The 13372-nt window shown below is 36.1% G+C and overlaps 1 protein-coding gene across 11 annotated transcripts in view; it reads left to right on the top strand.

Annotated features, from left to right (window-relative positions):
- Positions 1 to 233: 233 nt before the first annotated feature.
- The window catches only part of LIN52 (lin-52 DREAM MuvB core complex component), a 118846-nt gene continuing 105707 nt past the window's right edge, over positions 234 to 13372 (top strand). For 5 of the 11 annotated variants that reach the window (XR_835837.3, XR_006727786.2, XM_045522921.2 and 2 more), the window contains exons 1-5: positions 241 to 388; positions 5140 to 5214; positions 6392 to 6429; positions 10254 to 10320; positions 11980 to 12063. Coding sequence is in view for 8 of the 11 variants with exons in the window: in XM_045522921.2 (XP_045378877.2) it covers positions 358 to 388; positions 5140 to 5214; positions 6392 to 6429; positions 10254 to 10320; positions 11980 to 12063 (295 nt within the window). In the remaining 3 variants the exon portion in view is untranslated. Of the gene's footprint in view, positions 389 to 5139; positions 5215 to 6391; positions 6430 to 10253; positions 10321 to 11979; positions 12064 to 13372 lie in introns of all 11 variants that reach the window. The other 6 variants (XR_012507462.1, XM_074365271.1, XM_074365270.1 and 3 more) reach the window with 5 other exon arrangements.

Below are 13372 nucleotides of genomic sequence, written 5' to 3'. Positions count from 1 at the left end.
CCCTCCCACTTCAACAAATTCTGTTGGCGGAGGTAGGGACGACGCCCCTGACTTGGGTACTCTATATTGAGCACACGGGAAGACGCCCCCGCACCCGGAACTCCGATTGGCCACAAGCAACTGCGGCCCCACCCACTCACTGAGGAAAGTAAATAAGACCCTCCAAGAATTTTTCAGTAGCTCCACCTCATCCACTGTGCGAGGGGGTGTGGCTAGCCTTAGAGGCGGGGCTAAGGAAAGATTGCCCTATAGGACGGGGAAACCAGACGCGGCAGCGGATGGGGGATAGGGTTTCTCCTTGGGGGCGTGGCTTGTGGATCCTAGCTTTCCCGCCGACGGTTGGCCACGTCACGTGACATGGGTTGGAAGATGGCGTCTCCCACAGACGGTAAGAGCCGGCTTAGAGAGCCTTCGCCTGCAACCTCCTTCTATGCTCTCCTGGGAACTTCCACTCTCCGTCTGCCCCTAGGACTTATACTTCTTTCTTGGGCTCCTCTCCTTCCCCTTCCACTTCCACTTCTTCTCCATAGGATGCGGGTATGTCTTCAGCCCTCCGGTTTTTCACAGCGGTTCCGGAGGTGCCCAGTTTCTCTGCAGTGTACAGGAGGGTAGAGGAGGGTACCCGCTTGGGACCCATTCTGGGCAAAAGGAGGAGGGTCGCCCTGGCCCTCCTTTAGCCCCATTTGGGTGAGGCTGAGGGCCGAGAAGGAGATACTCCTGGGGGAAAAGAGATGCCTTAGTGTAGCGTTCTCCTTCTCAGAGGGCCCCATTGAAGGGTCGATTCCCTTCTCTTTGAGCATCTGGAACGATTCTCTTAAACCCTAGCTAGGGTTGGTAGCTGACTAAATCCTGGGACTGAACTGCAAGAGAAACGTGATTCTCTCCTGTACTTAGATTGAGACCGTTGCCTAGGAAGCAAGAGAAGCAGGAGACCCTCTCGGTCCCTTGCAATGAGAGTCCCGAGAAAAATGAGAATTGAGCTTTTTAACGTAGTCGTGCACACGTCTCAGCCTATTTTGCTTCATGTGTTGTTTCCTAAGGCTGAGTGGATTAACGATATCTTCTTATATGTTGTCTAAGATGCAAGTCATCTCAGATAGCAATTGAATGGTTTTGATATACCCACAGGGTTTTGCGCTCGGTTCTGCTTTAGGTTTCGGGTCTTGCAGTCATTTCTGAACTCACTTAATTTTTGCTTTGACCACCTCCATCCCCATGTCCATTTCACTAATAGGTAATTTACTGTCAAACAAAGGCATTTTGTGTTTGGGAGGAATCTTAGAAGTTCATTTCAGGAATGAGGAAATTGAGACCAGGAAAGCTATACTGAGTTTCTACTATATGAAAGGCATTATATTAGATGCTTTGGGAGAGGAAAAGATTAGTCAAACAAGTAAACACTTGCAGTTTCAGGCCTCATTTAAATGTCACCTCCCAGAGAGGCTTTCCCAGAACACAGTGTCTGGAGTTGCCCCTCTTCACCATTATTTAAGAAAGTCACCATATTTAAGATAGACACCATTAAAATTGCCTATCTCAGTACCTTCATTGACAGCGTAGGTATTCTGTTAACTTTGCCCCTTTCACAAAAGATTATAAATTCTAAGTCTATCTTTTTCATAGTTGGATCATAGGGCTTAACCCAGTGCTTGGGAAGCAATAGGCCTTTGATTCACATTTACTGAAAGAATGATTAGCTATATACATAAATTGCATATTAGTCTAATTTTAACCGAGTCTTAAGTGTTTTGAGTACAGGTACATACTGTATAAGAAATGGGTGTTGGAAAAAAAATTATGGGGCTTGAGCATCAAAAGCGATTCTTTCTTCTACTTGGATGCTCTCGTTTAAAATGTGCTTTTCTTGCCAGAAAAAAAAGCATTGAAGATGTCAGCCAAGGGAATGGGGAGTTATTGTTTAATGGGTACAGACTTTCAGTTTAGGAAGGTGAAAAAGTTCTGGCAATGGATGGTGATGATGGTTGCACAACAATGTGAGTGTACTTAATGTCACTGAACTGTACACTTAAAACTAGTTAACAAGTTAAATTTTATGTTATGTGTAGAAGTAGAAGTAATTACTATTAAAATTTTTAGTTTATTACTAAGTTGTTTTTAAGTTTTGTCCCTTATGTTTGATTTTCGCTGCCTTCTCTCAATTTCTTTTCTTCATCTAGGAAGAATATTGGAAATATATATTTTTTCCTTTGGCTTTCTAACCATCTCCACTGTCATTCTACTTACACACTTGATTTTTGAAAATTTTCATGCTAATCTTTAACAGAACTTCACTTTTCTCTCCTTAGTCTTTGTAATCAGAGAAAATTGAGTTGAGCACTTTGAACGTAAATTTAGCTTCTAAATAAGTATCTCAAAGTATCTCATCCTAAAATATCCCACTGCCTAGCTCTTGCACTTCTATTTTTAGTGTTCCACCTGTTTCTGTCTTTAAGATTTAATTCAAATTATCTTGGTATAAAAATAAATTTAGGTCATTTACTATTTGTCTGTTTAATGCCAAATTTGCTGGGATTTCTTTGAAAAGGAGAAAATGGAAATCTAAGTAAAGCCATTAATTACTTAATGTATGAGAATAACACTATAAGCAGAGTCTGAGTAATGCCCCAGACTGTGGTATCATAAGGCCATGCCTGTTGGTTGTTTCATCCTACCCTTGATAAGTTTATTTTTGTTATGATTGAATTTCCAATCAGTAATATTCCATGGGAATTTGAAAATTGGCATTTTGTGTTTTACACAGCTTTTTATTTTTTTTAAACCATTTTTGGATGTTTTAGTTAAGGCAGTTTATTAGAGTTGAGTTCTTCACCAATTAGAATGCCATTGGAAATTCCCTTAGAATAAATACATAGATTCAGCTAACATCCATCTTCTCAGAGAGGTACAATAAAAAGAAAAGAAAGAACAAAAGAAAAAAAATATTTTTCTCAATTTTAATGAGGACTTTTAGGATTTACTCTTTTAACTTTACTATATATCATACAGCAGCGTTAGCTCTAGCTGTCATGCTGTACGTTACATCCCTAGTACTTACTTATCTTGTAACTGGAAGTTTGTACCTTTTGACCACTGTCCTCCAGTTCACCCTCTTCTCACTCCCTACTTCTGGTAACCACAAGTGTCATCTCTTTTTCTGTAAGTTTCTTGTTTTTTAGATTGCACATGTAAGTGAGATCATACAGTATTTGTCTTTCTCTGATTTATTTCACTTAGCATAATGCCTTCAAGGTCGCAAATGGTAGAATTTTCTGATTTACTTATGATTGAGTACTGTTCTGTTGTGTGTGTTGTGTATGTGTGTGCATATATATATTTTTTACAATTTTTTCATCCATCAGTGGACACTTAGATTGTTCCCATGTCTTGACTATTGTAAATAATCCTGCTATGACCATAGGGGTCCCTTAGAGTATGTGGAAAAAAAATTCAGCTTAATGAAAAACACATGTTGAAAAATTTTATAAATATGTACATTTTCTGGGGAGTGACTCCATAGCCTTTTTTTCCCAGATTTTCAAACATGTGACTTATCCAGAAAATGTTAAGAACTATCATCTATATCATTAAATAACCTAATTAATTCAACTAATTAGTATACTGAGCACACAATATGTAGTCAACAAATGTTAACTGTTGTTAATATTGAGCATGTACTGTGTGCCAGAGCAAGAGTGGAGAGGAAATGGTGTCAAAGAATTAGGCAGGGGCTGGATCATGTAGGATTTTATAGGTCGCATTAGATATACATTCATGAATTTAGCTGGGAAGAAGTCCTTTCAGCTGGAGAGTGACATGAACTGGTTGACATTAAAAAAAACTGTTCTGGCTACTTCGTGGTGAATACACTTAGGGGTAAGAAGGGGAAGAGGTAAGAATGGGAGCAGAGAGACCTGTTAAGAGGTTGTTGGAGTAGTCCAGGAGAGACATGATGGTTCCTTGGTTAATTAATGTGATTTCAGGGTGTGTTTTGGAGATAGAAACTACTGGATTTACTAATAGATTGGTTATGGAAGGGTGAAGGAATGGGAGACAGATGGGTGAAGGATGACCTGAGTTTTTGGGTTGAGAACTGAGGTTGATGGTGTGTTATTTCTTGGGATGGAGAGGACTGGGAGAATATGGTTTTTCATACATGTAAATAGAGAGAGATGTCAAGTAACCACTTAGATATATAACCCTGAAGTTTGGGGAAAGATTGGGGCTGGAAAGAGAAGTATGGGGTCATTGGCTTATAAATGATGGTAAAGGCTGTGGGACTAGATGAGATGTCCTTATGAGACTTTGGGTAGAGAGTGAAGCCAGTCTAAGGTGGGCCCTGAGTGGAAAAGGAGACTGCAGGCGTCAGTGAGGAAGGAGGGAAACCAGCATAGTGGAAGTGGAGTGTCCGAAGGAGAGTGATCAGTGTGTGAGTGCTGCAAAGAGGTCACATAAGAAAACAGAGAAGTGACCACTGGATTTAGCAAAATAGGTCATAGATGATCTTGACAACAGCCACTTTCATGTATGTAGGGACAGAAACCTGTTTGTTGTTGGTTAAGGAGAGACTGAGGTGAGAAAGTGGGGACAGCAGGATAGACAACTCAAGAACTTTTGCAGTGAAGGAGTGAGGAGATCATGGGGTCAAGGAAGAGTTTCTTCAAAGAAGGGAAATTCTAGAGCAGGGTTACTTGCTGTGGAGTATGAGCCAGTAGAGAAGGTAGAAACTGGTTGTGCAAGAGATTATTCAAGATGCTGTCTTTGACAGAGCAAAACAAGATGGAATTCAGAGCCCTAGCAGAGGAGTTTGTCTTTCTTGGGAGCAGGGAGACTTAATTGATTGTAACTAGAGGAAAGTCTAAGGGTATGAATAAAGATACAGTTGGGTTTGTTGACATTCATTTTTTCTGACACCTCACTAAAATATTGTTCCCATTTTAGAGATGGGAAAAGTGAGGTTTGATGAGGGAAATGATTTATTTGTATAACATCATGATCCAGTAGCATCATGAGTATTAGAACTCAGTCTCTAAATTTCCAGGTGAGTGTTCCAGCTTGTTATGTTCTTTGAGAGTGATGTGTCATAAAATATAAATTAATGTGTTTTGTGTCTTCTTGGCTCATTTGGGTGTTTTGTTCTAGGGACAGATCTGGAAGCATCTTTGCTAAGTTTTGAAAAGCTTGACCGTGCTTCACCAGACCTTTGGCCAGAACAATGTAAGTTTTTGGTTTCTTTATATCAAAATTGATGCAGGAAAACCACTTCAGGTAGATTTTTGAAGAGTTATCATTTAACTGAAATGATTACGATTTTAATTTTACTTCAAGAAGAAGAGACTGAATTCTGTGTTCTGGTGTTAAGAATAGCTGTCTGGTTGTTAAATTTTTTCTGAGCAGAGTGTGATTCTCGAAATGATAGGGAGTCTTTAAAACTTGCTTTTAAAAACCCCAACTGTAATAAGCCAGACAATACAAGGTACATAAAGTAATTCGTTACCTCCTTTAAGTACTCTGATAAAAGTTAACTGCTGTTACAGTTTAGTACAGGTATTTTGGACATTTTTTATGCTTATACAGATGGGTGAATACATATTTTTGAGTTTTTTGTTTTGTTATGATGGAGTCAGATGTACAGCAATCTACAGCTTAACTTAATCCACCTAGTAATCTTTTAATGGATCTTTCCATATTGATAGGCATAGATATGGATCTTCATATCTTTTAAAGTATTTTATTGTGTAGATATAGTTTATTCATAATTCATTTGGAAACCTAAATTATATCCACGTTTTGATATTACAAACAATTTAGCAATGTATATACTTGTACATTTATCTTTGTGCACACGGAAGAGGATGACTGGATGAGAGTGCCCATTTCCTTACATACTAGCCATTATTTGATGTTACTGATCTTTGTTTTTAATTTGTATTTCTTTATTAGTGAGGTAGAACTTTATTTTTAAATATCTGATTTTTATTCTTCTGTTTTTTTTAATATGATTCTTTCTGTGAGATATTTAAATAAACAATTAGATTGACAGAATAACATACATACCTAAAAAGGAAATTTAAACTTTTTGGTAAAAGATGTTGTATCTCACCACCCTCTCATTCACCTAACTCCTGATCCTTCAAATTCAGTTTAGGCTTTATTTTCTCTCAGCAGCTTTCCCTGCCTCCTCAGTCTGATTAAGATTTCTAATTTGTGTCCTCCCATAGAACCTGGTGTTTTTCTTGAAGCTCTTAAAAAATGTTATAATTATTAATTTACTCCTTCTCTTCTTCCAGATTGTAAGCTCCTTGGAGATAAGGCTGTTTTCTTGCTTGAGTCCTCCACGTAAGGGAAACTAAAATGTTTATTACCTGACTAATATTGTATTTCTTCTTTTTAGTACCAGGTGTTGCTGAATTTGCAGCTTCTTTCAAAAGCGTAAGTAATATCTTACTTACCTAATGAAGTTTTCCCAACATTTTGCTCTTGGGTGAAATCTCAAATATCTCTTATTTCTTTACTTTCAAGAATAATGTCATAGCCTTCAAAATATTTTGTAACTACAGCTCAGGACATCTGTTTATGGTATCATTATGTTAATGATGTTAATGCTCTATTTTGGTATTTTTGACCTTTGACTATTAGCCTCTTCTCTCAGCTTAAAAGATTTTAAAGTAAGGCAGTTGAAATATTTAATGTAACACCAGTATTCTTTTTTGCCCAAGCTATTATTTTGAAGCTTTTGTTTATGTGATGCTTTATGACTTTAACTTATACCTACCTAGAGGATTTTGAAATTTCTCAGTGGCTCGTCATGAACTGAAGGAAGACATCCATTAGAGCCACAACTTTCCTACTTCCAGGGCAGCAGGCATTGTACTAGATGCTCTAAATATGTTCTCTTATGTATTCCCACAACAGGAAAATATGATTATAATACTAACTAGCACATACATAATGCATAACATATGCCAGGCACTATTCTAAGCACTTTATGTGTATTATTTAATCTTCACAAAACCATATGAAGTATAGTTGCTGTTATTATTTCTATTTTACAGACAAGGAAATAGGCACAGAGAGGTTAAGTAGGTTACCCAAAGTTATAGGCTATAAATATATGACAGAAACAGTCTTTGAACTCATTGGTCTAATTACTAGTGTCCATACTCTTTTTTTTTTTTTAAGTAGATTTACAATGTTGTGTTAGTTTCTGGTGTATAACAAAGTGATTCAGTTATACATATATTCTTTTTCATATTCTTTTACATTGTAGTTTATTGTAGGATATTGAATGTAGTTGCTTGTGCTATACAGTAGGACCTTGTTGTTTATCTGTTTTATGTATAGTAGTTTGTATTTGCTAATCCCAAACTCCTAATTTAGCCTTCCCCCATCCCCTTTCCTCTTTGGTAACCGTAAGTTTGTTTTCTATGTCTGTGAGTCTGTTTCTGTTTTGTAAATAGTTCATTTGTGTCATATTTAGATTTCACATATAAGTAATACATATGGTATTTGTCTTTCTCTTTCTGACTTACTTTACTTAGTATGATAATCTCTAGGTCCATCTATGTTGCTGCAAATGGCATTACTTCATTGTTTTTTAGGCTGAGTAGTATTCCATTGTACAAATATACCACATCATCTTTATTCAGTCATCTGTCAATGGACACTTAGGTTGCTTCCATGTCTTGGCTATTGTAAATAGTGCTGCTGTGAACATTGGGGTATATGTCTTATATTTAAGTCTTTAAGCCATTTTGAGTTTATTTTTGTGTATGGTCGAGAGTGTGTTCTGTGCCCACACTCTTTGTACCATACTTAGCAGCATTTGAGCCCAATGTTGAAAGCACTGACTGACAGAGAAACTTGGAAGTTACTTCCCAAGCCCTAGTGAGTGATAGGCCAGAATCTGAAACAGAATTGTCTGATTCAAAAGCTTATGTTCTTTCTATTAACAAATTGGGTAGTTGTAATATAACTCTCTCAGTACCTTACTATATGCTTAGCACTCTGTACTCGTTGTTCAGGTTAAAGATGCTGAGTTAAATATTAAGGCCTTTCTGAGCCTGTGGCTTTCAGGTCCTATGAAAGTATTTGTTCAGAGGGAGTCTGACTTTGTAGCCTCTTTCAGTTTTTCAGGAGCTAGGGTTGTATGAAAGCTGGGCTGCATTCGTTTAGCATTGGGAAGGACTAAGCGTGAGGAATGCAGGAGAGTGTAGGGCTTTGGAGTCAGACACACTCAGATTTGAGTTCTGAATCTGCTACTTCACTGTCTCTGACCTGAGCAAGTTTCCTAACATTTTTGAGCCTCAGTTTTCTCATTTGAAACCACCTCATAGAATTCTTAGTGTAAAATGCCATAATGCATGTGAAATACTTTGCATAGAGCCAAGGACTAGTAAACAATACACGGTAGCTATTATTACTAGATCAGCATTTGCCTAGTAGATTGAATAGAAAGTATCTGATTTAATGTTACATTCTCATTCATACTGAGTTTTTAGTTTAGTTAATTATATTTGGTTTCAACTAATTACTTTAAGTTGTAAATATAAATAAGTGATTAAAAAAAACTTTTATTAGAGTATTGTGTTTTTTAAAAATCTGAGGAAATATCTATACCTTTTCCCTAGAAGTATGCACATACATATTGAGTTTTGTTTCTAAGGGTTCAGGGCCACCCCAGGGCCCCAGTGAAGATCGCCTGGTACAGTCTGATTCCCTACTAGGGGGTAGAAGTGGTGAATTTGAATCTAGAGCCTTCTAGGAGAGGTAGTATAGAGCAGTGGTTTCTGAACTCAGACTTCATGGGTTTTGAATCCTGGCTCCAATAGTTGTGTAACCCAAAGCAAGTGATTTATAACCTTCCTTTACATCTGTTTTTTTCATTTGTAAAATGAAGAGGACATAATACCTTCTTCATAGGGTTGATTTGGACATTAAATGACATGATGCATGTAAAGTGTTTTGCTTGTCACATAGTGCCAAATAAATGTTAATTTGCAAAAAAGGAAAAGGAATAAACATGTCCTGGGATGTAAGGTACAGCATGGTGACTATAGTTAATAATACTGTATTGCATATGTGAAAGTTGCTAAGAGAATAGATCTTAAAAATTCGCATTACAAGAAAAAAAATTTGTAACCATGTATGGTGATGGATGTTAACTAGATTTATCGTGGCAATCATTTCACAATATATACAATTATAGTATTATGTTGTACACCTGAAACTAATAATAATGTCAGTTATACCTCAGTTTTTTAAAAAAGGGAAGGAAAGGGGCTCAAAGTTGAAGCAATGTTTCTTAATTGTACTGCTACCTGTTCAACAGAATCCTTAGTGTGCAGCTGTGGAGCTTTTAAAAAATACATATGTAATGCCCTTGCTCTGTTCTCTCCACTGGACCCTCTCCCAACCCCTGATGTTCTAAATTAGTACATCTGGGTTATGGTTGGGTCATTTTTTTTTTTTAACGTTACATGGATGATTCTCATGTGCAGCCAGGATTGAAAACTTGTTACCGCAATGCTATTTCAGGAATGGGTTCTCTTTCATATTTTGTAAGCTCACTTTCAGAAATGAGAAGATAACTTACAATTCTGAAGTTTTTCTAAAATGTTTACAATAAGATAAAATTTTAAGTGGTGATCGTTCTAGCCTTCTCTTGTTCAAGTTGAAGATTTTCTCATTCTTGGTTCTTCTTTGAATCTTCTCTGTCAGAGAATGTTACTTCCTTATTATTGTTTCAGACAGTTCAGTTGGAGGCTTTCACCAGTATTGAATTTCAAGTAACTTCTTTCACATTTATACTAGCCTGTTATACATAACAGCAGTAACAGTAGTCAGACCTAATTCTTCCAAAATCATTTCTTTGAAGCCAGCTATTATTTTTTAATTAAAAAAATTTTTTTTTTTGTTGAGGGGGGAGGTAATTAGGCTTGTTTGTTTGTTTATTTTTAGAGGAGGTACAGGGAATTGAATCCAGGACCTCATGCATGCAAAGCACATGCTCTATCATTTGAGCTAACCCTTTCACCAAAACCAGCTTTTAAAGATGAATAGTAGTATTTTGTAAGTCTCCCATTTGTTGACCATATCTGAACCTGGAGAAATCTGAGTCTTTGAAATTATAATTTGCCAGTATTTTCAAACAACCTGAAGGCTATGTGACAAACTCCTTTTCTTATAAGAAGGAAGAGTAGGGTCTCTTCATACTCTGCTTGTATCTGAATGGATATGTTCTTATATTCTGACAGCCTATTACTAGTTCTCCACCCAAATGGATGGCTGAAATAGAACGTGATGACATCGACATGTTGAAAGGTAAACAGTGCTAGTGATCTCTGACCTTTAACCTGACATTTATGCTCCTCCACAAACCACCTTTCCAGTTTTTCTCTCACTATTCCCATACAAGTATTCTTGGCTTCAAACTGCCTATTTAACTGTCCTTATTCATAGTTCTTCATGTCTAAATGTCTTTTTCTCCTTTTCCATGTGTAGAAATCATTCCAGTTTAAGACTCAATCATAATGATTTCTTTGCTGCTAAATTCCTTTAATATTAACTTTATTTTGTATAATGTTTAGAGTTAACAAAGAACTCTCACATAAATTTTCTCACTTAATTCTTATAAAAGTCCTGTGAGTTAGGTATGATAATAATAAGGTTCACAGGTTAACCTAACCAAGATTTGTTAGAAAGAGTTAAAATTTAAACTCTGATCTCTTAAGACTAGTCTCTTACTGCTATAACACAGGTGCCTTATTTAGAATTTACTGCTATATATTGTTGTCAGTACTATTAATTGACAACCCCTTAGTGGGTTAAGACCTGTCTTTTAGTTCTTTCTATCTCATCAATTTCTCCCATAAAGAGTACTGTAGGTAGTGAATATTGTTGTTTGATAAATGACTTGAAACTCAACCACAAAGTAGAAATTTAAATTAAAAAACATTAATTTTCCTTGATTTTGCCCTACTTTATTTATTTAATTTTCTTTATCCTTCTGCTGATGATTCATGATGGTTATGAAGCAATAAACTGAAATTAAGGTAAAAATCTGGGATTCTTAAGCTATTTAAGCAGCTGAACAGATCAAGAAAGTCTCCTTATGCCAGATAGAGATAATAAGTGTGGCATGATAAGTGGGAGAAAATAACACCTTTATTTGATTTCAGAAGTAATTCGTTGTTCTGCATGAAATCTTAAAAGCAGATCCCCTCCTCCAACCACGGAAAAATTAAGTCTCAAGGGCATCTCGAGTTCATTTTTCTAATGTTCCAATATCCCATCAGCATGTATTTTCTAAGGAAACTTTAAAGTTTTAATAAGAGATCAGAGCATTATCTTCCGTTCAAATTGACCTGTGTCTTAAACCTGAAAGGAATTGGGTGTTATTTAAATGGAAATCTAGGAAAGTAAGTTTTTAAATATACTGTCTTTTTATCTGGTAAATTTAAAATTTTTTTATAGGAATCTGATTTGAAGGTAAAGTTTGAATTAGTATTTAATCTTTGTTTTCTAAACCTAGGGAAATGAGAAACAGTAAGTGTTTTGTTGCTTTTTAATTGTTAATTAGCATAATAAGGATATATAAATGACAGGGGAGATAATGTCTGTTTTGTAAGGCAGTGATCTGTCTGCTGTCTGTAGGCTTTCTCAATGCGATATCAGATTACAAGTTTTCATATTTTATTGGTGTATTCATTTTGTATGATAGGCAAAATAAATGCTATAAAAGGATCCTCAGGATAAATTACATAATTTGCTATTATATTTCTGCTAACTGTATTCTCATTAAGTGGGTGTGTGTGTATGTGTGTAGAGGGAATGACTGGATGAGAAGAGATATGGATCCATTTTCTACTTATTTTATAGGAATTAAACTTGAAAACTGTATAACAAGGATTCACAACCAAATGGGTTGTTACTAGAAAGCAGTGAAAAGGCATGGTATTGAAATAAATGATTCTGTTTCAGAACTGGGGAGCCTCACCACAGCTAATTTGATGGAGAAAGTACGAGGCCTTCAGAACCTGGCCTATCAGTTGGGGCTGGATGAGTGTGAGTACCCAGATCACATTTATTCAGGGTTGCGTGTTCTATATTTTATGATGAGTTCTGCATAATTCAGAAAGTATGTTTATTAGACATTCTAAAGGTAAAAAACCACTGTAATCTAAAATGTGCCTTTTATGATACAGTGTGCCAGAATTGTTACTGAGTTTATTACTAGGTTATAAGTTATTTTTCTCTGTACAGTGGAAGTATATTGGAAACTCTTAGAGTTTTAGGTGATAGAATGTCAAATCAAATTAGCTTAAGCAAAAGAAGGACTGTATTCACATTAATCAAAATTCTAGGAGTAGAAATAGCTTTGAGCATATCTAGATCCATGACTCTTAATGATGTCTTTGGAATATGCTCTTGTTCTTGCTTTTGTTTTTCATTTCAAGGCTCTGCTTCACTCATGCAATAATCTTATTCTTTGATCTAGCACTGGGGAAGGTAGCCAAAAGGATCTCTAGTTTATATGTCTTTAAATCTCATAGTCCCAAAAGAAAGAACATCTTTTCTGAGCTTTCCGAAAGAGGGGTCCTGAGAAGGATTCTTGACTGTTCCATTTTGTGTCACATACCTATCCTGGAACCAGGCCTTTAGCCTAGTAGCACAGAGCACTGAGATGGGCCAGGCCTGGGCCCTGGGTGCAGACTCAGATTGGAATGGTTAGTCCAACTCAAATCACATGGAATGCAGTTGGGGAGGATTGGTTCCCCAAAGGAAGGGATATGTAGCAGACAAGAATGTGATCTGTCACTCTGAGTAATGCTTTTAAAATTCTCATTTATTCCTGTCTGCTCTCCATTCTTTTAGTTTAAAATTATTTCTTTATAAACTCTATCTCTTTTCATACTATAACCATTCTAAAACTGGAAAAGGAATTGTAGAATTGTAATTGAAATAAATAAATAAATAAATAAATAAATAAATAAATGAATGAATAAATACAGTGGTTAGAGCTTTGTTCTCAGTGGGTAGGTACCTCCTCAGACCTTCATAAATCCACAATTTTGGGAAGCTACTATAGCTTATAATTTTCTTCAAAAATGCAAATTTTTCACTGATTAGTACAATCCCAACAAGAGTTTGATAAATTGTTTTTCTTGTTTATAGAACACATGGTGGATTTGTTCATATCATTGATTTTACTGCCAAATTCAATATTTCACTTTAAAATTTAATCTAAAACTTTGTTTTTTGACTAATAATCAACACGTCCTTAGTCCTCTTTATCTTTTCTTTATTTCCATTACTGTCATTAGCAGTTGATGTTCTTTTTTCAAGAAAACATTTTTTAACTCACTTCGTGAAT

This window comes from Camelus bactrianus, chromosome 6, assembly GCF_048773025.1.
Source record: "Camelus bactrianus isolate YW-2024 breed Bactrian camel chromosome 6, ASM4877302v1, whole genome shotgun sequence".
Classification (NCBI taxonomy): Eukaryota; Metazoa; Chordata; class Mammalia; order Artiodactyla; family Camelidae; genus Camelus; species Camelus bactrianus.
Note: the sequence above shows the minus strand (reverse complement) of the source record. Positions and strands in the feature narration are given on the sequence as shown.